Source organism: Lissotriton helveticus, chromosome 3_1 (genome assembly GCF_964261635.1).
Source record: "Lissotriton helveticus chromosome 3_1, aLisHel1.1, whole genome shotgun sequence".
Classification (NCBI taxonomy): domain Eukaryota; kingdom Metazoa; phylum Chordata; class Amphibia; order Caudata; family Salamandridae; genus Lissotriton; species Lissotriton helveticus.
The window spans coordinates 361589734-361615280 of record NC_136061.1 but is presented as its reverse complement, the minus strand read 5'-3'; the positions used below and the strand labels follow the sequence as shown (position 1 = coordinate 361615280).

At 46.6% G+C, this 25547-nt stretch overlaps 1 protein-coding gene across 19 annotated transcripts in view; it reads right to left on the bottom strand.

Annotated features, from left to right (window-relative positions):
• Nucleotides 1-25547, bottom strand: part of MYO18A (myosin XVIIIA) — an 864705-nt gene that overhangs the window by 300174 nt on the left and 538984 nt on the right. For all 19 annotated transcript variants that reach the window (XM_078680070.1, XM_078680063.1, XM_078680078.1 and 16 more), the window contains 2 exons: nucleotides 23343-23452; nucleotides 20228-20293 (listed from right to left, as the gene is read on the bottom strand). In XM_078680070.1, coding sequence (XP_078536196.1) covers nucleotides 20228-20293; nucleotides 23343-23452 — 176 coding nt within the window. The remainder of the gene's footprint in view (nucleotides 1-20227; nucleotides 20294-23342; nucleotides 23453-25547) is intronic.

Below are 25547 nucleotides of genomic sequence, written 5' to 3'. Positions count from 1 at the left end.
CTGGCCGAGTCTAGGATGTTTGGGGCCCTGGGTAGAAATGGATGTGTGAGCCCCCCTCTAAATAGCAGATACAAGACGCATTCAGGGCTGTTTGCATGCGAATGGATGCCCTGCTCCTGAACCTGCAGCACCCCCCTCTGTCACCTTCACGCACCTCTTAACAGCTCATCAAGGGCTGGAGGTGTGAGGGTTGCCATCCCGCTGTGCCTCTACAGTGCTGCTGCTGCTGGGGGTCGGAGCTTTCATACAGCCTCGGAGTCAAGAAGGGAGGTGGGGGCAAGCTGTGCCCGGTTCAAATTACGGAAATGCTTTATTTACTTTGTGCGCGCCGCGCTCCCGTTTTTTTAATGGTGGACGCGGTTTTGATTTAGCAGGGTGGACGGCGTCCACCCTGAAAAACCCTCGGAAATAAGTGGGGGGATGCCGTCCACCCGCGTGGTACCCCGGGCCAATTCACAAAAGTCAGTTTAGAAAGTGTACAGGCCAGGGGGGCTAGAAGCAGGCAATATTGTTTGCCGTCTTCCGGGAAATGCTGCTCACACAGAGCTGCGAGAGACGCCCTGTTACGGTGGCTTCAGATCTGGTCGGAGGGGAAGTCAGGCCAGAGAGAGAATTGGCAGCTCTATATCATAAGACACATTTAAATTCCTATTGGATAGTTTATAGTTTCAACCAGTGCTTAATTTATTTTTTTTAAACATAGGTGAAGGGCCCGAAGTTTTTCTTCGGGGTATGGAACCCACCCTGCTGAATACCAAGCCTGCCTAGGTTTTTTCCGCAGTTTTTGTATAGCACGAACCTGACCCAATTGCATGTATGTGCATTTAATGAGCACCAGATTACATTCCATGACTGAAAAACTGCAGCTTGTTCAGAATCATGCAGCTAGACTATCAACAGCCAAGATACCGCCACACTACACCCTTACTGAAGAAACTTCATTGGCTTCCAATTAAATAAAGAACATGGTTTACAACAGGCTACATGATTTTCAAAATGCGGCAGAGTAAAAACCCTACGTTTGTGTCCTCTAGAATATGGGAACTATACTCCAAGGCGCAAACTCAGATCGGAGCATCTCAATCTTCTAGAGGTTCCTAAATTCTATAGGAAGGGGGAGCCAGGTTTGCTGTGTATGTTCCCGGTATTTGGAATTATTTTCCGGATAACACAAGAGCAGCAACCTCCTATGAGCCATTCAGAACTCTGCAAAAAACATGGCTTTTCAGACAAGCTTATGACTAATCTACATCTATGTCCTGCTGCTAGTGCTCCCAGCAAAGCACCATGAAACTTCTCGGCAAACGTGCGCTTTAGAGGTTTCTTATAACATTCACATATAACATTATACATGGTCAAATGGAAGTGATTTACCCAGAATCGTAGCATGTTAGGCCAAAGCTGGGACTGAACTTGGTTCCTCACTTCCAACCCCGGCAGCTCTGTTAGTTATGTCACATATTTCATCACATGCCTCTTCCTTACACCACCCTCCACTTCCTGTCTCTTAATCTTATTGTTGTAGGTTCTAGTTCATCTCTGCTTTCTTGCTGTTTTCCTTTCTTACCCTTCTTTCTTTTTCTCCCTTTCTGCCTTTCTCTCGGTCAAAGTCTGATAATGAAAAATAAGTCCTGGTGTCCTCCATCACATACAACCTCTGGCACAAATGAAACAATGGTTTCAAATGGGTCCAGCTGTCACATACAGGCTTTTGGACATTGGACTATATACGTAAAGTAATAGTAACATAACATACCTAAATTTAAATGCCAAATTAAGTCATTATACACTGCAAGGCACCAATACATAGTTTCTCTGTGTACCTGAATTCAATCTGAATTTATTTCACAACAGTTCACTTGTGGGCAATAAAAAACAAGCTACCAAATGAATCTAACAGAAACCATTTTAAACTTTCCAATCAGCATTTCCACGAAGGAGGGCACGCGAAGATAAACCGGTGCCTGTGCCATGGGTGAAGGACTGCGGGCTGATTCCGGAGGTTGTTTGGGAACATGGGACGTGGGTCGGTTCACCGCGTGCGGATGGGACTGCGAATCCACCCTGATAGTGGAAACTAAGAGCACTCTTACCAAGCACCCTGCACCTGGATGTGGGACCACTGCTTTACACAGCCCGACATTCATCTCCTCTATGGGATTGGCACGCGCCTCCTGACGTATTGACTGTAGGTGGCACGTGCCCTGCAGTGCCTCAGGTGTCTGCATAACAAGTAGATAAAAAGCTCTCCTCTACACTGTTTGGGAGTTGCGATCTTTAAGACCGCTGTCCCTCGGTCAGTGGTAGTGTCACTGTCCGAGATTCAGTAGACTTGGCTCTCAGGCCAGGAAGCAGGGCTACCCGCAGTCTGGATTCCTGGTCATCCATCTCTGTATTTTTGGCCCTCAAAGGTTTGTTGGTGCATCAGGTAGGAGGAGGCACCTGACCAGAGGCTTCTGGCCACTATGCAATGTGAGGCCAGTTTCTGCAAGTATTTGGGGCCTCTCCTGCACTGGGTCATGTGCATTAATCCCGAGGCCCTTCTCTGCTAGCCCAGGGCGTCCTCAGGGAGCTGAACAATCACACGAGTAGACACCTGCCTCCCCGGGCATCCTTCAGGTATTGAATAAGCCTTCTGACACACACCTGCCAACAGGGGGTGCTCTGGGGTGCGGATAACGCCTTCAGACAGGCACCTCTTCACAGGACCTAATATCACTCTGGACACTGCCATCTGGAGGCGTCTTTGTGGACTGGATACAGCTTCTAACACACACCAGCCAACCAGGGGTCCCCTAGAATGCTGAATATCTGACAGTCACTCGCACCCCTCTGCAGTAATGTGAGGACTATCATATTCGTCTTGATATCGATTTACAGCAGACAGGAGAAACCAAGCATTGGCAAAGCCCACAGGGCCAGCATTCACTGGCTGCTGCAATGGTTCGCTTTTTGTGTTTTTCTTTTCTTTTTTTATAGCACTCACAACTCCTAAAAATATGCTATCACCTGAACGTCGCCAGCTTTTGCTTGCAATAAAAATGTGAAATGTAAAAAAAAAAAAAAAAACATTCACTAATGCAGCTGTGTTGCTAGTAATATTTTAGGGAAATAAGCCTTTCAGTTGTGCCATGCTTTATTATTATTATATTTATGAAGGAGACGAGAATAATTCACCACCTAAACAAGCACTCAAATCACGGGCAGCTACAGCTCCATAAACTTTATAAAGGAGTACAGGCAAAATAAAAAGCCGGAATTTAAAGATAATAGGAGTAAATAAAATAAAAAGCACACTTTCAACCAGCTTTGAGACTGAAGCGAAATAAACTATTTTAACAATGTGCACAGGCGCTGTGCAGTCACTCAAAGTGAAGAGAGCCAGTGAGTAAAGTAGGTTGACACACTGCCACATGCTGTCTGCTCTGGTAGATAAAAGGAATGACAATTTAACAGAGAAATGGATGAAGCCCGCAAGCCAAAAACCCTTCGATCTTTGTATGTAATGTGTGATGTTTTGGGGGAAAAGAATAGACCACATCTAAATAAGTATTGGCAAAGCCAACAGGTCTGTTGTAAAATAACAGCCTTTTGGCTTTGCTTGTGCGTGCTTTGTTGTGGTTTGTGCAGAACTTCATTGTTGGGGAAGCTGCTGGGCCCTCATCATTTAAAAAAAAAATGCATATAAAAGCAAAAATATGTTTGTGTCTTAAAAAGCATACAATGTCATAGTAGTCTCTGGCACATCAGTGAAATGGGCTAATGGCTGAAGCGGGCTGACCGACTGCCCCATGCTGAATGCTGCAGTGGTAGGAAGAAACATGTGAATGACAACATCCGACCAATGAACGAAGCGGTCTGGTTGACATTCTACATATAATAGTAAAATGGAAAGATACTGGCTAAGGCCAGGCCTAAAACGGGCCATGGTCATGAAACAGCGGATCATGGGTGCAGGGTCGTGTGCTGCTCAGTTTGCAGAGGTGATGAGCCTAGAGTGACATGAAAAGATGACGAAACACAGGATTGTATTATGAGGGATTCAGATTAGGGCGACAAAGCTGAGAAAGCCAAAGGAGTGCCGGCAGTGTATTGGGATTGGTGGTGCAGCCGCATCATCGGAAAACGAGACACGATTTGGCCTTTTTGACAAAAAAAGAGATAGCGCCACGAAACAGGAACAAGAGAACACAGACACAGCATGGGCAGGTATCCCTCCCCGGGTCTACGGCACTATCAGTCAGTGTCCATTACAGTGCTCAAGCACTATCACCCCACCCTTGCACCCACCCCATCAGATCGCTCTCGCCCAATCCCCCAAGAGATGGGGCTCCCCCCCCCACCCCCCCCCCAGTTTCCTTATTAAATGACCCAGCTTGTCTCGGCTCCGAGCTGGAGCTGCGGACAGCAGAAATTGAAACAGGGGATTGAAAAACCTTTTTTTCATTACTGCTGCTAAATGAAGTTATCCATCGTAGCTTGCAGAGCGCAGCACTCCGCCCCCAGCAGCCCCCAGACGCAGCACTCACTGCGCGCAGCTCCTGGCTCAGCTGAACGCGGGCCAGCCGCGGGGCGTGACCCGAGGGCCGTCTGTGCTGAGCCAGGACTCCCGTTTAAAGAAGGCGGCCAGAGTGAGAGCAGGAGGCCAAGGAAGCCGCAGTCAGCGCGCTGCACGCACCTCCAAGACCAAGGCACGGGTTCGAGGGCTCGCTGGGCTCTGCAGGACACCCAGGTCTGACTGGGGCTACTGGCTACATTGGATATGTGACACCAGTAAATCTGGGAGTAACCCTGGCTTCCTCGCTTGACCAAACCGTGTGGTCCTAGGCAAATATTTTATTTAACCAAGCCTACTTTTTTTGTTATGACACATAAGAGCCCTTTCAAATACCTGAGCTTTGCATCTGCGCTGTACAGAAACCTCCTGCGTTTGATGTCATGTACATCTAATGCACTGTAACGTTGCTGCAGCTGTAACACAAATCTTGGCCTCATATAGGGTACAGATGACAACCCTCAATCACACTGTCGTCAGGACTGCGGGGGTGGGCAGAAATGTTTTTCATTTCAAAGTAATACTTTAATAATCATCCATCAATGCAGTGATATAATCGGATGCCCAAAGGTAAACGCTTCCACATGGAACAGAAATATACTTTTTAGAATTATGAAGAGACTTTGCCACATTTAACATCATGTTTTTTGTATGATTTACATGCCCACTCTTTTCAGGGTTCGGATTTTGCTGGGGCTTGGCTCGCCTCCTCTAGATGCTGACCACACACACAGGGTCACCGGGCCTCCGTTCTCCATTTCAGATCTACAAGGAATTCCCGCATTTTCAACAGGCCCAGAGAGGGTACATAGCTGCCACCTGCAGGGCCAGCAGAACCTAGCAAAGCAGGTCAGGACGGATGTACAAAGCACCATTCGTCCTTACACATGCATCGCTCAAGCAGGAGCCTTAAGCGTGACATGCTTAGGATTTTGAGGAAGGAGGCCCTCGGTGAGTACACTGCATGCCAATCATGTGTTTGATGATGGACTCCTGCATACCGCCCTCTTGTTGCACAGGCACTTCGGCTGCATCTGAGAGGCTGCCATGGAGTTGGTTTGAGCCTCTGCTTTATCTGTCAAACCCTGAATTTTACCAGAATTCCTAGTGATACTCTGTATGGGTTTAATCCCTGTATTCAGGTCTTGCGGCGTCGATGTTGGACTCTATTGTGCTTTGGTCGAACGCCCTTGGGCCAACATCACACTACCGAAAAGTGCACAAATACAGATTCCTCTCTTGCTAGCACTGTCAAGGCAGAAAGCAAGCAGCAGCCTGCTAAATGAAGAGCTGTTTTAAGCCGGTGTCAGCAGAAAGAGAATCCAACGTGTCCATTATTAATCCTTCCACTGAACACAGACCATGAGACTAAAAAGATGCATTTTAGGCTGTTGGTTTTCTCAGATATGTCCCAATAAGAAACTGTAACAGGAGACTGACCAGTCTTTGTAAGAGGGCCTCATGGGCTTGTTAACTTCTTTCAATACCTCAAAGGAAATGTGAGTTTTTTTCTGAAATAGTTTTGATAGTGAGTCAAGGGAGGAGAGTGCTGTTTATACATGTGGAGATGGCCTCTGTCTTACATTTAACTTTGCACAGTAGCAAAGAACTTGATTTATTTCTTTGATTTTTCAGGCCGTTTACTTTATACTAATTTCATAGTTAATCTTTTTGTGCTCCTGCCCATTTCTGTAGGCAAATTAAACTTGGTTCACTAAACATTTTTTCTGAAGTGTCAGGCTGATCTGTCATGTGATTTGAACATTTTGCAGGTCAGCATTCGTGCACAATACACAGATTTAATTCTTGAAAGACAACGATACCCAGAAATAGTGACACGAGATAACATCTATGCTCGAATTGCAACTCTGACTAGAAAATCCGGCTCAGTCCCACTTGACCAAAAGCATGACCATGGTTAGCCCTTTTACCTCACAGAGACTCATTTTCCGTCACTGCGGAATTTGCCGACACCCAGCAGTAAGTTCACGCTGTGTGATATATATGTGGTTGATTGTATTTTGCAATTGCTTCATGTATAATTGCTTCAACTGATTATTTACTGCCCACCAAAAATGCAACTGTCTCTAAGAGTTCACTCATAGTAACGTTACCAAGGAATTCTTCATTACATTTTTCTAGATTCATCTTAGAAATTCCACATTACAACGGCCACCACATTCAGTAAAGTAATCTTACGTATTAAACTGAAGCACTTAGAAATGTCAGAAAATAATTAACTTTTTTCAGTGTTATGGGGACACATCGTACTGCTCCATGCCCTCCATCGCTTGGCTTTTTGAATGGCTGTATCCGTACATTGGCTCTTGGGCCAAGGCAGGCTCTGGCTAAGCTTTCTCCCCATTAATTATGTGGTATACCCACTTCTGTTTTGGACATATTATAGAAATACTCATTGAAGCACAACCTGTAGTGTCCTTAGTCCACTTAACAATGCTATGGAGTTCATGTTGAGATGAAAAAAGGTGGAGGTGGGATGCCCATGCAGTTCCACAGCTCTCGTGTCACTTGAAGACATTCCAAAAGCTGAAGAAGCCATCCTGCACTCTTCCTCCATTTAAATGTTCACCTTTCTCTGAAGGCACCCATCCCAGTTCTGATCCTCTCCATGTCCACTGCCTGCCTAGTCCCTCCTCCTTCGACAGCATCCATCTCAGAGCACATTCTAATGGTGGAGAGGATATATAATTGGAAAGGACATATCTCAGTAGTATTTTAAAATGCAAACAACCTGCATGGACATTAGGAAAAGAAATGGAGTTATTTGGATCATGGCTAGGATCTACCAGGGTTTCTTGGAGGGTGAGCATACAGTAGGGACAACATGTTGCACACATACAAGCAGCAAAGCCTTATTGCAACCAATGCAAGCAGGACCACTATCTAGCGAACCCTGTTCCAACCTCCCTACACATCTGGAGCAGTGAAGTGCTGTTTGCTTCTCAGACAGCACTTCACATCTTGAGATACAACTCTCTGTCTCCGTGAGCAGAGCTCAACAGTTCCAGGTACCTCAGGAGGATCCCGCTCCGCAGACAGCACTGCAAATTCCACCTGCATCCAGCACCGTTATAACTGAAATACACCTCGAGCGCTCTAGATACCTCCAGAGGGAAACATCCTTTACAACGCAGGGTTAACCATGAAGTGCCTTTACCACGCATCTATTTCTTGGTGTTTTTACCACGCATACCTTTGCCACGCATGGAAGTTAAGGTAAGTATATACATGTATATACATATATATATCCCAAATTCTCCTGAATTGTAATGTGATATCAGAAACGATAAAATAAGAAAAGACCAATAAAGATATTTAAACAAAAATATATATATATATATATATCCCTACACAACTATAGCAATCCTCAGTATAGGTAAACCATGAAGATGAATACAGAGCCAACACTCTATTCCAGTAAGCGTATGTTTTATTCACACACGACAACCAAAGTAAAACCCAACGCGTTTCGGAGTTCACGCACTCCTTGATCACGGCCTAGGCAAATGCTGACTTCATATACTGTCAAAAATTGCCGTGCACACCTTTTTGACCCTCTAAGAAGTCTTGTTGAACATTGTACTCCTTTTTCAAACGTAGAGCTATATGCATGCTCCCTGGATTAGGTGATCTGCCCTTTTTCACGTCAAAGTAAACAACGTCAAAGTTGGAGCGAAACTTCACTCCAAATCCATGCGCACAGCAATATCGTGATTGTTACACATTCTTCCAATAACTTTTTCAATTTCTTTGCCAGTTTCTACAATAATGAATCCATGTACTCCAAGACTTTAATTTCATTCCATTTTATTTTCTTTGATCTTTCCACGCGTGATTAGCTTACTTTTTTACAACTTCTCATGCCGCGGATATGCCAATCCAAGCCTTTTTCCAGGCACGTAAAAAACATAAATCATCCTCAATTGCAAGTGATTATGATAACCAATGCATTTCGGGCTATACAAAGCCCTTCCTCAGGGGTTCACTACAAAATGAAAGAACATTGCTGTTAAAATTTAGCTTCAAATCGCTATGCTTGACACTCTACATTTTAAAGCCAAAGAGTCCTGATAAGGAGCACCATTCTCGGCGTATGAGCGTAGATGAGAAGGCTGAAAACATGAATTATTCAAATTCGTCAGCACTGCACCCCGCGAAAATCACAGCATGCAATTACCAATTCGGAACCTACTCAAGGTGAAAATTTTGTAAATGAAGAATGGACACTGAGCCTACTATAAGTTACGAATATGTCTCCCGTTTTAGACTCTCAGTCCCACAATGCAGTGTAAAAGGAAGGTACGCTGTGATGGCAAACTGAGCAATAAAAAGGTGTGGCAACAATTAACAGGTGATTTCTGTGCTATTCTGTGAAGCCCAGGAAGAAGAGGCGCCTTAACCTCGAAACGCATCGGCTTTTTCGAATACATGCGGAGCAGTTCTTGCAGGCTATGCGAGGTGACAGCCCGGAGGGGAGGGGTACAGTTGAGTGACCTTATCGAAGCATGAAGGCGCATGTGTTTACATGTGTATATATATATATATATATACATGTGATCAAGGGCTCAAGGGCCCGAAACGCGTCATGGCGGAGGTTGTGTTGCACGCGAAATAAATATTGGCAAACTACTTGATTGGGTCCGTGTTCGTTTTTCTGGTTAAACGCAGAGGGAGAAAACGGAGTTCTTTGGATATATATATATATATATATATATATATACATATACACACACACGTAAGGGTTTAGAGGCGGGAAGGGGTATAGTGTGGTAAGGGTATTTTTAGGTTTTAAGGCAGGGTAATGGCATTGAGTGGTAAGGGTATTTATAGGGTTTAGGGGTGGATAAGAGTATTGGGTTGTAAGTGTATTTTTAGGGTTTAGGGATGGATAACGGTATTGGGTTTTAAGCATATTTATTAGGGTTTAGGATGTGGGTCAGGGTATTGGGTTGAAGTGTGTTTTTAGGATTCAGGGATATAGGGTGGTAAAGGTATTTTAGGGATTAGGGGTATAGAGCGTTAAGGGTATTTTTAGGGTTATGGGGTGGGTAAGGGTATTGGGATGTAAGGATGTGTTTAGGGGTGGGTAAGGATATAGGGTGATAAAGGTATTTTAAGGTTTAGGGGTGGGTAGATGCATAGGGTGGTAAGGGTATTTTTAGAGTTAGGTGGTTGTTAGTGGTATTGGTAGTATGGGTATTTGGGGGTTTTATGGATGGGTAGGGGTATAGGGTGGTAAGGGTATGTTAGGGTTTTGGGTGGGTAAGTACATAGGGTGGTATGGGCAATTAATAAAGGGGAGGTTGAGGAGTTTCCCCCCCCCCCATAAAAACAAAATGTATTCATTTATTTTTCTTTAATGGGGTGTTTCGTGGTGTCTCCACCTCCCCCCCAAAAAAAGATATATATTTCACTTACCTTATTTATACTTATTGCGTGGAAATGATATGTGTGGTAAAGGAAGATGCATGGTAAATGCATGCAGTGTAAAAAATGTGCAGTAAAAGCATGCATGGTGAATGCCTGCGTTGTAACGTCATACAACCCCTTAAAAGGATCTGGCCCCTCAAATAGAACTGCACGGCAGCAGAAACTTCATATTGGGCAGTTCCTGAAGCAAATGTTGAGTGTGCTAGGTACCACAAGAGGATACAGCTCATCAGAAAGCACGGCACAGCTCCAAATACTTCATGGGGGCAGTTCCTGAACCGCATCTTAAAAATGTACAAACCTCAAGAGAATCTGTCTACTGAGACAGCACTTCACAGCTTCAGATACTTGAATGGTTGACTGATACTTATAATGTTAGGCAGACGTGTTAAAGCTTCAGAGCCTCAGCTGCTGCACGGGTGTCCAATTAATCCAATGCCAATGATAGGAGTGACTCTTTGGATAAAGCTTTAGAGCTTCTGAGGTCCGGTGGGTCAGTCGTTCTGACAAAGCTGCTTAACAGGGTTGATTAAAAGAGGCTTCTGAACTCCTAATGCCCAGCAGTCGGTCAGTCCCTTTGATTAGGTTTCAGAGTGGGCTCCCACAAAGAAGCTCCATTGTTGGTCAATTCCCTACAATGATGCACAGTACGGCTCCTTCAAAGAAGGTTCAGCTCTCCTGAGGTCGCATGGCTAGTCAGTTCCTCTCATTGAGGTTCACATCAGGGCTTCTTCAACTAAGATGCAGAGCACCTGATATCTTGTGAATGATCACATTCATGAATAAAAAGCCAAAGCAGGGCTCATTCGGTAAATCTTTAGAGCTCACATTCTCGCATGGATACGAAGTCCATTCGATGAAGTTTCATGGTATGGCTCCTTCAATGATGGGTTAAAGCTCTTGACATCCCAAAGTTGGTCATTCTTTGAATGATCCTTCAAACATGGGCTCCTTCAATGATGCTCCATGGTTCCAATGTCGAATGGTTGGTCAGACCCTTTGCAGAAGGTTCATAGGAGGGTCCCTTCAATGAAGCTTCAGAGCTCCCGAATTCCCACAGAAAGTTCACAGCAGGGCTGGTTCAGTGACGCTTCAGAGCCCGGAGGGACCAGTGATTGGTCAGTCCCTTTGATGATGCTTCACAAGAGGGTTTCTTCGATGAAGCATCAAAGCACCTGATATCCTGTGTTTGATCCGTTTTTCTGATTAAAGTTCACGCCAGGGCTCAAATCGATGAACCTTCATTGTTAACGATGTCCCATAGTCTGTCTGTCGCTGTAGTGAAAGTTTGGAGTCAGAACCCTTGAATGAAGCTTCAGAGGGCCTGATGTCCCTTTGATGACGGCCACTGTATGGCTGCTTCGATGAAGCTTCAGACCGCACTGTGCCCCATGGTTGGTCAACGCCTTTGGTGAACGGGTACAGTAGTGATCCTTCAATGAAGCTTCGGAGTGCCTGATGTCCGGTTGTTGGCCGATCCACTTAGTGAAGATTCACAATACAGCTCCTTTGTTTAAGCTTCAGACCTCACAATGTCCAGAGCCCGATGTCCCATCGTTAGCTTCTGCCTTTAAGTAAGCGTAGCGTCGAAGTGAAGCTCCTCCGATGAAGACATACAGTCCAGCCCGACATGAAAGCCATTCTTTAATTCTATGGTCCTGTCCACAGAGGAATGCTGTCTGTAGGAAGGCCAGAACAGAACTCTTTTGTGTCTGCCAGCTCAGACCATGCCATGCGACCTGCACAAAGAAAAGAACGCCTCTGTGCAGCCCAACTGCTCAATGAATGTTTTCTGTGCCCAGGGAAGAATTCTGCCATGGCGTGTGGCTCCTGAAGAAAGATGTTTGTTCTCGTCGTCCGCCCTTCAATTTTGTGAATGGCAACTAAAAAGACACTTTTGATCCTTTGGAAAAATATTTAGATGTCAAAACCAGCGTTGGTTGAAGTCGGCAGAGTGGCAGCGATGGAGAGAAGGCGCTCCTTTCTATAAGGGGTGTGGGGCTGCACTTCCTGTGCACGGCTTGCGACATGAAGCGCTACTGTCAATCGTCTGCACATCTGTGGGTCAGGCCCTTGAAGGCTTCTCTTCACAAATATCTTAAACAAACGAGTGCAAGAAGGACATCCATATGATATACCCCCTTTCTTGTCAGTGGCAATTAGGGTCCCATAATTACAACCTGTTCAATTTCACATGGAGTCCCTTGAGGATTTGGCAGTGGCACCCGGACACACCAATATGCCACAACTGCTCTGGGATGAGTCACAAGTGAAGGATACCCACAGACTGAGGAGGGAGTGGACGTCTCCTCTTTATCTGAACCTGACCCCCTTAAAACCAAATTTCTTCATTTCCCAGATCCAGTGTGGTTTATTTCCACTGGCCGGTGACAGCCACTTCAGAAACAAAGCCCTCTGGATGGGGTGCTTGCTGGTTTATTCGGCCACGTCCCATTCCTGCACCTAAATCTGTCTCGTGTCTAGACACACCCCGGCCGGGATGTTGGGAAGCACTCTTCAGGCCAGAAAGTAAATACATCTAGTGTTGCTTCACTACTGAACGCACCCTAGTGAACAACCAGGGCTGCACTCCGCTGCCACTTTCATGCACTTGAATTTATAAATGTTTTGTTAAATGTTTTTATTGTATTGATGCGGTCTGTGGTGCAATGCCCTGGACTGTTTTATTTGACATCCACGGTTGCGTTTTATGCTGTATTTGCTTTGAAGCCACCTGCAGCAATTAAGTGTGCCATGTATGTACCTAAACAAACAAAATGTGTCATCTTAGGCGGTGCTTGCCACGTGCGAGAGTTGCATGTGCCACTAGGCGCTGCGGGGTCTGTCCTTTGGGCTGAGCTCACTGGTTACCCACAGGTGAATGGGAGAAGCGCTTTGCCTTCCATGGAGGGGACCCCGTCGGAATGACTTCACCTCTGGGCGCCCTGAGGTCACTCAAACGGACACCAGGATTCGCTCTCGCTGCTGCGAGGTGTGTGTGCTTGCAATGAAACATTTACAAGGTAAACAAAAACCTGTCAGTCTTGAAAAACAATACCAACGCTATCAGTACACCGTGTGGCACAACACTGCCTTCATGCACCAAGTAAATGTAAAATGTAAATTGATACTTGTATAGCGCACTACTCACCCGCAAGGGTCTCAAGGCGCTTGTACGAATACCGCTGTGGGACCCATCCTGGCTTTCCCTGTGAGGTGTCCACTCCTGGGCACCCCCAAGGTGGAGGCCAGGCATCCTTAGCGTTGTGGGGGCCGTTGTGTAGATTAAGCAAGCTATTGCCCAGAGTTGCAGATGGTGACTCCATGATTGGAATAGGCACCGAGGCGAGAATTATCAGGTCCGTGGAATTTTTGAGCCCAAGACCCGCCGAGGCGGGGAATTGAACCAATGGTCCCGGGCTACACCTCTGCATCAGGGTCTGCCGCTCTAACCATTGCGATTCAAAAGGGGGTGGTGATGGACAGAGTATCTGAATTAAGCAGAACACTCCTACCCAGTCAAAAGATCAGGGCTTGATCCATCACCGTTTTTTAGCTCACTGCACCATCCCAGATCAGAACCTGGCTACATGCAAATTAGTCTGACCCTGGCCCAGTGCATAATGGGAACAGGGCAGACCAAACTACCAAGCCAATTCTTTACTGGAAAGGAAACAAGCTTCCGGGGACCGGTTTCTGGCATTACAGCCGTCTTCGGCCCGGCTTGCTTGAATCCTGATGGTGCAGTGAGCAAGGGACTCACATCTAAGCATACCCTTCCACACTTGTGGTGGCCAAAACAATTCAAAAGGGGGTGGTGATGGACAGAGTATCTGAATTAAGCAGAACACTCCTACCCAGTCAAAAGATAAGGGCTTGATCCATCACCGTTTTTTAGCTCACTGCACCATCCCAGTTCAGAACCTGGCTACATGCAAATTAGTCTGACCCTGGCCCAGTGCATCATGGGAACAGGGCAGACCAAACTACCTAGCCAATTCTTTACTGGAAAGGAAACAAGCTTCCGGGGATCGGTTTCTGGCATTACAGCCGTCTTCGGCCCGGCTTGCTTGAATCCTGATGGTGCAGTGAGCAAGGAACTCACATCTGAGCATACCCTTCCACACTTGTGGTGGCCAAAACGATTCAAAAGGGGGTGGTGATGGACAGAGTATCTGAATTAAGCAGAACACTCCTACCCAGTCAAAAGATCAGGGCTTGATCCATCACCGTTTTTTAGCTCACTGCACCATCCCAGATCAGAACCTGGCTACATGCAAATTAGTCTGACCCTGGCCCAGTGCATCATGGGAACAGGGCAGACCAAACTACCAAGCCAATTCTTTACTGGAAAGGAAACAAGCTTCCGGGGACCGGTTTCTGGCATTACAGCCGTCTTCGGCCCGGCTTGCTTGAATCCTGATGGTGCAGTGAGCAAGGGACTCACATCTGAGCATACCCTTCCACACTTGTGGTGGCCAAAACGATTCAAAAGGGGGTGGTGATGGACAGAGTATCTGAATTAAGCAGAACACTCCTACCCAGTTAAAAGATCAGGGCTTGATCCATCACCGTTTTTTAGCTCACTGCACCATCCCAGTTCAGAACCTGGCTACATGCAAATTAGTCTGACCCTGGCCCAGTGCATCATGGGAACAGGGCAGACCAAACTACCAAGCCAATTCTTTACTGGAAAGGAAACAAGCTTCCGGGGACCGGTGTCTGGCATTACAGCCGTCTTCGGCCCGGCTTGCTTGAATCCTGATGGTGCAGTGAGCAAGGGACTCACATCTGAGCATACCCTTCCACACTTGTGGTGGCCAAAATGATTCAAAAGGGGGTGGTGATGGACAGAGTATCTGAACCATTGAGCCACACTTCTCCACTTGACCCGGTACACGGGGAAGGAGGGCCAGGAGCCTCCCTGGTGGTAAGAAAGGGTGCACGTGCCCTGGTGGCAAAGCTAACATGGAACTCCACAGCTCGCGTCTGGCCTATTCGTAGCGCTTTCTATGACAGACAAGCACCCCAGAGCCAGCCAGTCCTCATTCCCTTCCCTGCTCTAGCACCACACCCAAATAAGTCTCCGGCTTCGTCTTTGCTCTCACTAAGATGATTTCCTTCGTCTGCAGTATGACTTTCTGAATTGTGGAAGGGATTTGGCCCTGCCAATCCGTCCAGAAAGTGCAAGTTACGGGCACTTCTGTTAAGTAGAAAAGCCTTTGGTTACTTCTGAGACTTCCCCAACATTTCGCAAAGATGACCCCTGGTTCTAGATTCTGCCCATGCTGGCGTTTGCTCGCATCTTCTGTTCTTGGTATGTGTAGGTTCTAGCATATCTCCTGTCTCCCTCTCTTCGTGTCTCTAGAAGCGAGCCGAGTGTCACTCATAAGGCGTCAGAGTAACGCGAATTGGACAATGTCCCTGCATCACAGGAGGTAAATCAATTGTCGTACATATTAACCTGCTGTGGAAAAGCTCAGACTAGTGACTGCAGTGCTTAGGCAGGCCGCTACACGCCCCATATGGTAATAACTTTCCAGTTCTAGGTCTGCTAGTATGTAGCTGCTGTCTGAAGAATGAAGGGGTTTCAAGTGCACATGTCATTACTGACACCTGCAGCCATTCCCGGGTGCAGCTGTTAAGCCTGTGTTATTGGACATTTAAACTCATAAATCTAATTACAAAAGTGAAACTACAAGTCCCAGAATCCAGCGTGGTGTTGGTTTTACCTCCAGTAGCAGAAGATGTTTGCACTAGAAGAGCCCACTTGGCAGCTAAGCATTCTTCACCATTTTTATTCTAAACTCACCGTAATCCACAGTGGGGACCAGACAATACGAAGGGCGAGGCTAGACGAGCCCGCCTTTAGGGCCCGGCCCCCCGGCCCACACCGCGCCGCCATTGGCCGAAGGTCCCAGGGGGCTGCCCTATAGGCAGCCAGCCCGGGAAGTACTTCCGGGTCAGGGTTGGGTGACGCACGTCCGGTGGGGGCGTGGGGGCAGAGGCCATGACCTATTTAGGTCTGGGACTCTGACAACTCGGCCTCTTTCCCCGCCAACACCGGACCTGCTCACCCACTCCCAGTCCCTTTGTTAACCTGCTTTAATCTCCCGCCCACCCGTCCCTTAAGGCAGTGATTTGGAAGTGTGGGTTGCGGAAAAGAGACATTTGAACACTGATAGACTGGAAAAATGGAGTGGAGTCCGCCTTGCGCACTCCCTAGGCCAGCACTGAGGGGAGAGAGGGTAAGCTCTCCGCAGGGGGATGGAGACCACCGGCTGGGGAGGCGAGGGCGTCAGGTACGAGCCTCCTAAGCAGCATGGTGGATGAGAGGTGGGGCCCTGGAAATGGCGGACAAGGACCCGAGGGCTGGGGCCCATCGCTCGGGGGCGCAGGTGGGTTGCACCTGGCGCGGGCATCTCTACCTGGGGGATGCGAACCTGAAGGCTCCTTGGTGCTGGGGGAATCAAGAATTTATGAGCAAATGCAAGTTGAAACGTATAATAGAAGTTGATGAGGAAGAGTTGATAATAAAGGAGAAATGTTGCTCATAATTTGAGAAATGTATAATAATCTGCATGTCATGTTTATGAAGTATGATTAAACATGGCCTTTTATACACCCACCAGTTGCCAAGTGATTGTTTGGTGGGGAGGCGGGTGTGGAGCATGCTGGGGGATCCGGGGCCTATAAAATAGAGCAACTGCAAACTGACTGACTGGTCCTGGGCGTGATGCATTTCTTTTTACTTTACTAAGCCAGTTTAGAAAACAACATTAACCTGGAGGGCTTTCATTTCCCATTGGCATGGAAAATTGTCAGCAGCTAATTTGAAATATTTTGAAAACACTTTTGGATTAAAATATATTTGGCAATTCTGGGTCCCTGTGAACAGCTTTACTAAATAAGTTGGAATCACTCCATATTTTTTTCCAGACACACAGCTAAAAGAACAAACCAAATGATTTTTGGATCACATAAAGAGTCGGTGAATTGAATTACAAAGTTTCTCATTTAAATTATTTATATTGTAAAACAGCCAATGCAAGATATCTCATGTCAGGAGTGAATTCTGGTTTTCCTTTGCACCGTGGTGCTTGTAATTTAGCTTTTCTCATCACAGAAGCAGGAATATGAGTACCACAGTGCAAGGGATAACTGTTAATTAGACTGACAGGGAACAATGGGAGTCCTCTCTGCAAAGGTCTATTGAAGGACTAATTGGGGACATTAGTGGCACGCGACCCCCCTCCTGCAGTGTGTCCATTGTCCCCGTTAGTGTTTTCACATTGGTAGCTTTCGCAGAGCATGAATGTACGGAGCATGGCTTATTTTACTTCTTGCTTTTCAAACGATGGCCTCTCCTCGTCAATGACACCAAAGCAGGCCGGGCCGAGTGGTCTCTGCGGAAGGGGACCGTGCACGAGTTTTTACAAGAAAGGTGAGCGCAGCAGGTGACCTTCGAGGGGTTATTGCTGGCAGGGGAGCACTGACATTGTTGGGGCTCACAAAGCAGTTCACATGCCATGATAGGGGGGTTCTTCTGCTGAAGGGTATGTGATTATACCTGTGCGGAAAATTCTTGGCACCTGTAGATGACATTTCTCAACGTTGGTCAATGGTTACGTTTGGAGAAAATATGTCACTCAAAGTGTCACACGAGACTTGGGAATGTCACGCATCTTCACACTACAAACATGAAAGTGACATAAGGCTTTTAGAAGTAGAACCACGAGTACCACCACTACTCCCTCCCCCCCTCCCCCCCCCCCCCCCCCCCGGTGGGAAGAGACTAGAGGCGGGCAAGCTTATAAAATAACAGGGAGAGCCGAGCCAAAGGTCTGGCTCGGATCCGTGCACAAGCTGAGCCTTGGAAATGTTAACTTTGTAAATCATACAGCAAACATCATGTAAAATATGGCAACGCCTTACATTTCTTTTTTTTAAGTGTTTTGACATGTGGAAACTTTGGCATTTATACATCACATTATAGCAGTGCACTGAGAGAAATACTTATTAAAAGTGAACGTTTTTAAGCACAAACCATTAGTGAACTAAGAGGCATGACTTTTTTTATGTAAACCTTGCATATGGCCCTGCTTGTTACAGATCAACATTACAGTCTATTAAAACAAACACGACAGGTTTTGTATAACTAGCATTCTGATCTCACATATTTGAAAGCGCTTTATTAAGCGGTAATGAAGAAAAAGGAATTGTGCTGAAATTAAATATTTACCTAAATTCAAACAATTTAAGCGGTAAGACAAGATTTGGCCAGGTTTTCTATTTTCATTTTGAACAAATCAGCCTCTTAATGGGTATCTATCTGTAGTTCCTTTTCATGTAGATGCTTTGTTTTTGCGTCTTTGTGTATTTTTTGCAGTGTTTAGATAGCGCGAACTAGACCCCAAAGGTATTGGAGCACTCTACATGAGAACCAGTTAGATCGCACAAGATCACATTCATTTGTAAACACACGGCGAGATTAAGTAATTTAACCTAATCACAATACGCTGAGCCAGAGACTCGAACCTGGTCCCCTGACCAGTTCCAAAGTCGGCCGCTCCGGCCCTAAACTCACAGGGGGGGGCAGGACAGATCCACAAAGAACTCACCGGGGGAGGCAGGACAGATCAACACAGAACTCACAGACAGGACAGATCAACACAGAACTCACAGGCAGGGCAGATCAACACAGAACTCACAGGCAGGACAGATCAACACAGAACTCACAGGCAGGACAGATCAACACATAACTCACAGGGGGAGACAGGACAGATCAACACAGAACTCACAGGGGGAGGCAGGACAGATCAACACAGAACTCACAGGCAGGACAGATCAACACAGAACTCACAGACAGGACAGATCAACACAGAACTCACAGGCAGGGCAGATCAACACAGAACTCACAGACAGGACAGATCAACACAGAACTCACAGGCAGGACAGATCAACACAGAACTCACAGGCAGGGCAGATCAACACAGAACTCACAGGCAGGACAGATCAACACATAACTCACAGGGGGAGACAGGACAGATCAACACAGAACTCACAGGGGGAGGCAGGACAGATCAACACAGAACTCACAGGCAGGGCAGATCAACACAGAACTCACAGGCAGGACAGATCAACGCAGAACTCACAGGGGGAGACAGGACAGATCATCCAATAACTCGCAGGGGGAGGCAGGACAGATCAACACAGAACTCACAGGGGGGGGCAGGACAGATCCACAAAGAACTCACCGGGGGAGGCAGGACAGATCAACACAGAACTCACAGACAGGACAGATCAACACAGAACTCACAGGCAGGGCAGATCAACACAGAACTCACAGGCAGGACAGATCAACACAGAACTCACAGGCAGGACAGATCAACACATAACTCACAGGGGGAGACAGGACAGATCAACACAGAACTCACAGGGGGAGGCAGGACAGATCAACACAGAACTCACAGGCAGGACAGATCAACACAGAACTCACAGACAGGACAGATCAACACAGAACTCACAGGCAGGGCAGATCAACACAGAACTCACAGACAGGACAGATCAACACAGAACTCACAGGCAGGACAGATCAACACAGAACTCACAGGCAGGGCAGATCAACACAGAACTCACAGGCAGGACAGATCAACACATAACTCACAGGGGGAGACAGGACAGATCAACACAGAACTCACAGGGGGAGGCAGGACAGATCAACACAGAACTCACAGGCAGGGCAGATCAACACAGAACTCACAGGCAGGACAGATCAACGCAGAACTCACAGGGGGAGACAGGACAGATCATCCAATAACTCGCAGGGGGAGGCAGGACAGATCAACACAGAACTCACAGGGGGAGGCAGGACAGATCAACACAGAACTCACAGGGGGAGACAGGACAGATCAACAAATAACTCACAGGCAGGACAGATCAACGCAGAACTCACAGGGGGAGACAGGACAGATCATCCAATAACTCGCAGGGGGAGGCAGGACAGATCAACACAGAACTCACAGGGGGAGGCAGGACAGATCAACACAGAACTCACAGGGGGAGACAGGACAGATCAACAAATAACTCACAGGCAGGACAGATCAACGCAGAACTCACAGGGGGAGACAGGACAGATCATCCAATAACTCGCAGGGGGAGGCAGGACAGATCAACACAGAACTCACAGGGGGAGGCAGGAGAGATCAACAAAGAACTCACCCTGCTCAGGCCCATGTGGTAGCTGCTCTTCTCCAGGTCCAGGGACTCGAGCAGCTCCTCCACCGCCTGTAAAGAGAGAGAGAAAGAACCATGAGGGGATGTTTAAAGGGCGGGCGTGGACATGAACTCACAAGGGGTCGGGCACACACTGGCGCCCAAGGCAGCAGGTCGGTGTCCTCCGCTGAGAGGGGCGAAGTGCGAGACGCAACACACGAGGCACTCACAGCATGTTACGTCTAGCGGCTGCCATGCTCCCTACTCGATGCCTTCCTCCTCGGCCAGTCGACGCCCCATGTTTTAAGTCCTAAACTTACAGTCACAATAAAGTCTGCGTAACACTCTACAAGAGATAAGTAGATACTGGCAGCGACTGGGCACTGCCCAGCTGTCTCCCTCCTCCTACACCGGCGAAGAAAAAAAAACCAAAACAAAACAAAAAACCCTGCCGTGTCACCATCTCTTAGGAGACCGCTGCGGACGGCGAGAAGCACTCGAGCAGAGACGGGAGAGCTCCGATCTCCATTACATGGCAACTGCTACCTACTCAAGCAGCCCTTTGTGTCTGGGCTGGGAGAGGCTTTTACTGGGCGCCGGGCCTCTCCGGGGCAGCGCGGCGCCCCCTCGGCGCTGTGCGAGGCCAGGAGGGGGCTCTGAAAGTGCACTGCTCACCCGGGCCTGCCAGGCTGCCCCTTCGGACTCACGTGCACAGCGCCGCGAAGCGGGAGCTACTCTGTAGACGAGCGTTAGATCCCGTACCCACTGGAAAGAAGTGCCTGCTTTGCTATTGACGTTTGATGAATTTGCAAGACCCTTGTCAAAACAGACTTTTGCTGGCACTTGCAAAGTGCCGAGCAGGTTGGTCAAGAACAACATAAATTGTAATCGAAGGCCCTCAAAGTAGTGGTGAATCCTGCTCCCATTGAGGATGTTTGGAAGTGACCACTTCTAACTATCGTGCAATGTAAGTTCTGTTCAGTATGGACACAAACACGGCTATATTTCTTATTTGCTTTATTTTACCCTCCGTTTCAACAGATGAGACAGACATCTCGACTATATGCTAGGAGCAGTACCTCTACAACGGCACTAATGAAGATGCAAGGGCAAGTTAATGAGCAGAGAGCAAAACCTTAATTTCAATTAAAAAATACAGAAAAAGCCAGTGTAAGAATGTGCAACCCTAGGGGATGCAAGGGACAGAACTGGAAGCAGTAAAAGGCCATGAACGCCTGGGTAATACGGAAGTGAGAAGACTTGCTGAAAGATTGCTGTTTTGCTACTGAAAAACAAGCAAGGTTGGTTGACCGCCAACCACATGTTGTCCAGAGCCAGGCACTCTCCCGCATCACCAGGGTTTGCTAGGAGCAGCCAATTGAGCTATTTCCCAGCTACATATAACTTAATCAGCCCCTTGCACCTCAGTGGGCCTTACCTAGAAACTGAAAAAAGTCAATAGACTCCTAGGCACTATTTGGGTCAAGTTAAAACTCAAGTCCATCCACCACTGCAAATATAATAAAACCTAGAAACACGGGGTTACTTCTGATCCTTGTGGACAGAGCCAACGGCACAGATAACTTGACGAACACAGAGCACCAATGCATCTGATTGGCGAAGATTAGGCCTCTTCCAGAAGACCTTCTGTGGCATATTTTGGTGGTGCCTATTGACAATAAATACGTCCCTAAAATCTAAATTTAGCAGTTTTAATTGCGCCTAATTAGAAAACAAAGGCAAAATCAAGAAGCCCCTGACAATGCTTGTGGCACTTGAACAGGACTGTGAGCAGCACCAAATTCTAAGCGTTGATTGTGTGAAAACACTGAATAATGTTTGACCCACGGATCCCCCTAGAACAGTCCCAAAAGTGTATACAGGTGCGGAATTTACCCCGTTACATTTTAGAAAATGAATACTACGGTACAATTCCAGTATCCATTTTTCTATTGCCATACTGAAAAAATAATGTGTTTCTGGGAGACGATATCCCTACTGGATTGTCCCACGCCAAGGAGGGTTTTGAGATTAAAAAATATACCCTCCATCTGAAATGTCAATGTGGGTTTGTAAAAGGCAGGCATGATACCCTCCTACCTGTATTCCAAATGGATATGCGTGGACGGAAGTGCCTTACCTGAAACCACACTGCAGGATTGATGATGAGACTGAACCCCGTCCTGCCTCCAGGAGCCAGAGTGTCAGACTGATGGCTGGCGGGAAGAGCTGGTGTGACCAGGGAGCCTCTTCCTCTTTCATCACTCAAGGACCAGTCTGTACAGGGACCTGCTTCCAACCCCGTGGGTGGTGCAGCTGCTCCACTTAATACCCAAGTCAACACACTACCTCACTGCTTAGATAAGGTAATTACACATTGTTTATCCTTCCAGCCAGCCTGGGTGTGGATTAAATGCAATGCCAATACAAATGGGAGCAGAACGTCAATTCGGTAAATGGCGCCTTTGCATCTGCTCCCTGCCTCGACACCTCCATCGGGATATTAGCATCATTAATGATTACCTCCCAAAATGCTGCATCCGTCGCATACCAGAGTCAGGAAATGGCAAACTCGGACGGGGAGAACAGACACAATTAAGGAACAAGAAAAGGGCAACACTGAATCTCAGGTTCAGATGTGTCTATTGCGACAATTGTCTCACAGCGCTCAAAGCATAGTCTATTTAGGGAAATCACCCCTCTTTGAGGCCAAACATTCCAACACTTGTGCAAATTATGTAACGTACAGGCAGTGTGAGCAAAAGGCACTCCCTCTGTGCATAAAGGTTGTCCATGTCCATGTCTAGAGCAGAAAGGGGGTATTTCAGTGATCTGGAACCAAGGCAAGTTTTTAACCCCCTTCGACGCTGATGACGAGCTGAGCTCGTCATGAGTTACGCCTCTCGTACACTCATGACGAGCTCAGCTCGTCATGTAACGCGCGTTTTTAAAAAACGCCGCGCACAGCGGGAAAACCGCCAGCGCGCGTGCGGTTAAAGCACCACGGCTGTGAAGGAAGCCCCAGGTCCATGTATTAGGGCAGATTTCAAGAATACTTTCTGCAGCACAGCATCACTGCCTAATGCACACCTGGGTAACCTTTTGTCGCGGTCAAACGTACCCGCTTCTCGTCCGTGACAATGTAATTGCGCCCAAGCTTCTTCGTCAGGTGTGGAGCTAGAACGTCGAACCGGTGCCGGAACTCCGAAAACACCATGTGATCCGGGTAACCTGGAATATAAAGTACAGAGAGAAACAGTAAAGCAGTATATCAGGTGACGTTGGCCTACAGGTGACAACATCTCTATCTTGAATACTAACCCATAACCCTGAATCTATATTTAACACTATTTTAATTTCTCATTTAAAATTGATCAAATCTTTGTAGACAGCATTTTGGTGGCAATCAGAATTCATCCGTATACTAATCACATATAAAACATGGTTCCATCAAAACAATTACAATTAAATACACATCCTAATCCCCAGACGACTTCTAGAATCCTGACACCAGAAGTTGTCAAAAACAACACCCAGAAGTTTAGGAACTTGGCGCTGAATTCAGCATTTATCTTGCAAATCATCCACTCTAATCGCAGCACGGCCGGCTCACCCTGAAATCCTTCAGAGCGGTACAGTGATGGTCAATGATTTGGGTGATGTCTTTTTGTAAAGCGCCTGGGGCAAATTAGGCTGCGGCGGGCACTATAAAAATGGCTCACATTATACTATGTCATAGCAGAGCAGTCTATTCCAGGGTCTTCTTGTACCTTTCAGCATTGCTATACCAGCAAACACTTTATTCGAAACTCCAACCCCTTAATTTCCAAGCACTTATCCCGTTCTCTCTTTACCCAGTTTTCCACAGCACTGCCTAGAGCAACGTTTCTATCATTATGTTCTCACTTTGTTTATTTTTCTCACAGATTCTAGACTGACTTCCCAGTGACAACTATAAAACCCACTCTTCACAATTTGAAACTGACAGCCAAATTGCAGAAATATTTTTAAAAATCTGCAATCAGCTCACTGGAGTCAAAAAATAGTATTGGATAGTACATTTTACCCAACCTCACTCAATGGTTCACCTTTGAAAGAAAGAAGGAAAGAAAGTAGAACAGTAAGAAAAAAGAAAAGAAAGAAGTCAACAGAGAAATAGATGGAGAAAGAAAGGAAGAAACAAAGAAAGAAGAAAGAAAAGAAGAAAATAAATAAAGTTTCACACGTGCTGCAAGTTAAACATGAAAAAGGCTCATTTTCTTCCCTCGGCAGAGTTTATTAAAGAAACATTGATGAAATGGAGTCAAGAATAAAAGTGTTCTGAAGAATTGTCGGCTTGTGAATTCCTATGTATAATATTGAAGCTTTCAGTTTGTGTACTTCATCCATAGTAAAAAAAGAGGATAACACAATACAGAACAGTTTCAAATGCACATAAGTCTGTTATGCTGCGAGATTATCAACAGTCAAATAAACATAGAAGACTCCAATAGGAATTTACAATAGCATTGGCAGGAGACAGGAAGTGATAAGTGGTGGAATATGACCTGTGGCATCACACAAGGATGAAAGCATCCTGATTTCATCCCAGGCCTCAGACTATAAAAAGAAAAGCAACACTAAAGTAATTCTAAAGTAAAAACCGTATAAATACTGGTACTGAATGGAACTACCTTGTGTGTGGATGTGCTCATTGTGAAAGAAGAAAACGAAGTCTGTCAACGTGAAGTTAACCAGCTGATTAAGTAGGGTGAGCCACTGCCCCAGGCTGCATGCTGTAGTGAGTGGAAGCAAAATGTGAATAACACTACTACAGATGAAGAGAGGTGGCGGAAAGCCCCTTCAAGTAATTTTAGTAAAAGCAAAAGGTCTTGGCCAATTCTAGACCTAAAAGGCGCCCTTTTTCCGCAAATTTAATTTTTATGGTATTCTGTGACAGAACAATGGTGGGTATTCGATGAAGAACAAAACCACATTGCGGTCACAATTTACAGAAAAACCAGGGGTGAAGGATGGTGGTGCCTGGCTTCGTGAGACATGCACATTTCTCTCGTGTGAAGGGGCTGTGAGAGGGGTTGGTGCTGCTTTGCAGGGACCAGAAGGGACCAGTGAATGACTGCCGCCAGTCCCTTCATTTGAGAGTACAGCATGGGCACGCCACTGACTCTTACATTTGAGTTAACTTGTCACAAACGAAAACCAAAGTGGGACTATAAACTAATGGGCACCCATGCCACATGCAACACCTCAACTAGGTCTGGCATGGAAGCTGGCATTCTAGGATTGCAGTGCATTGTTTCCATTATAGGTATGCACCTGTTAGACC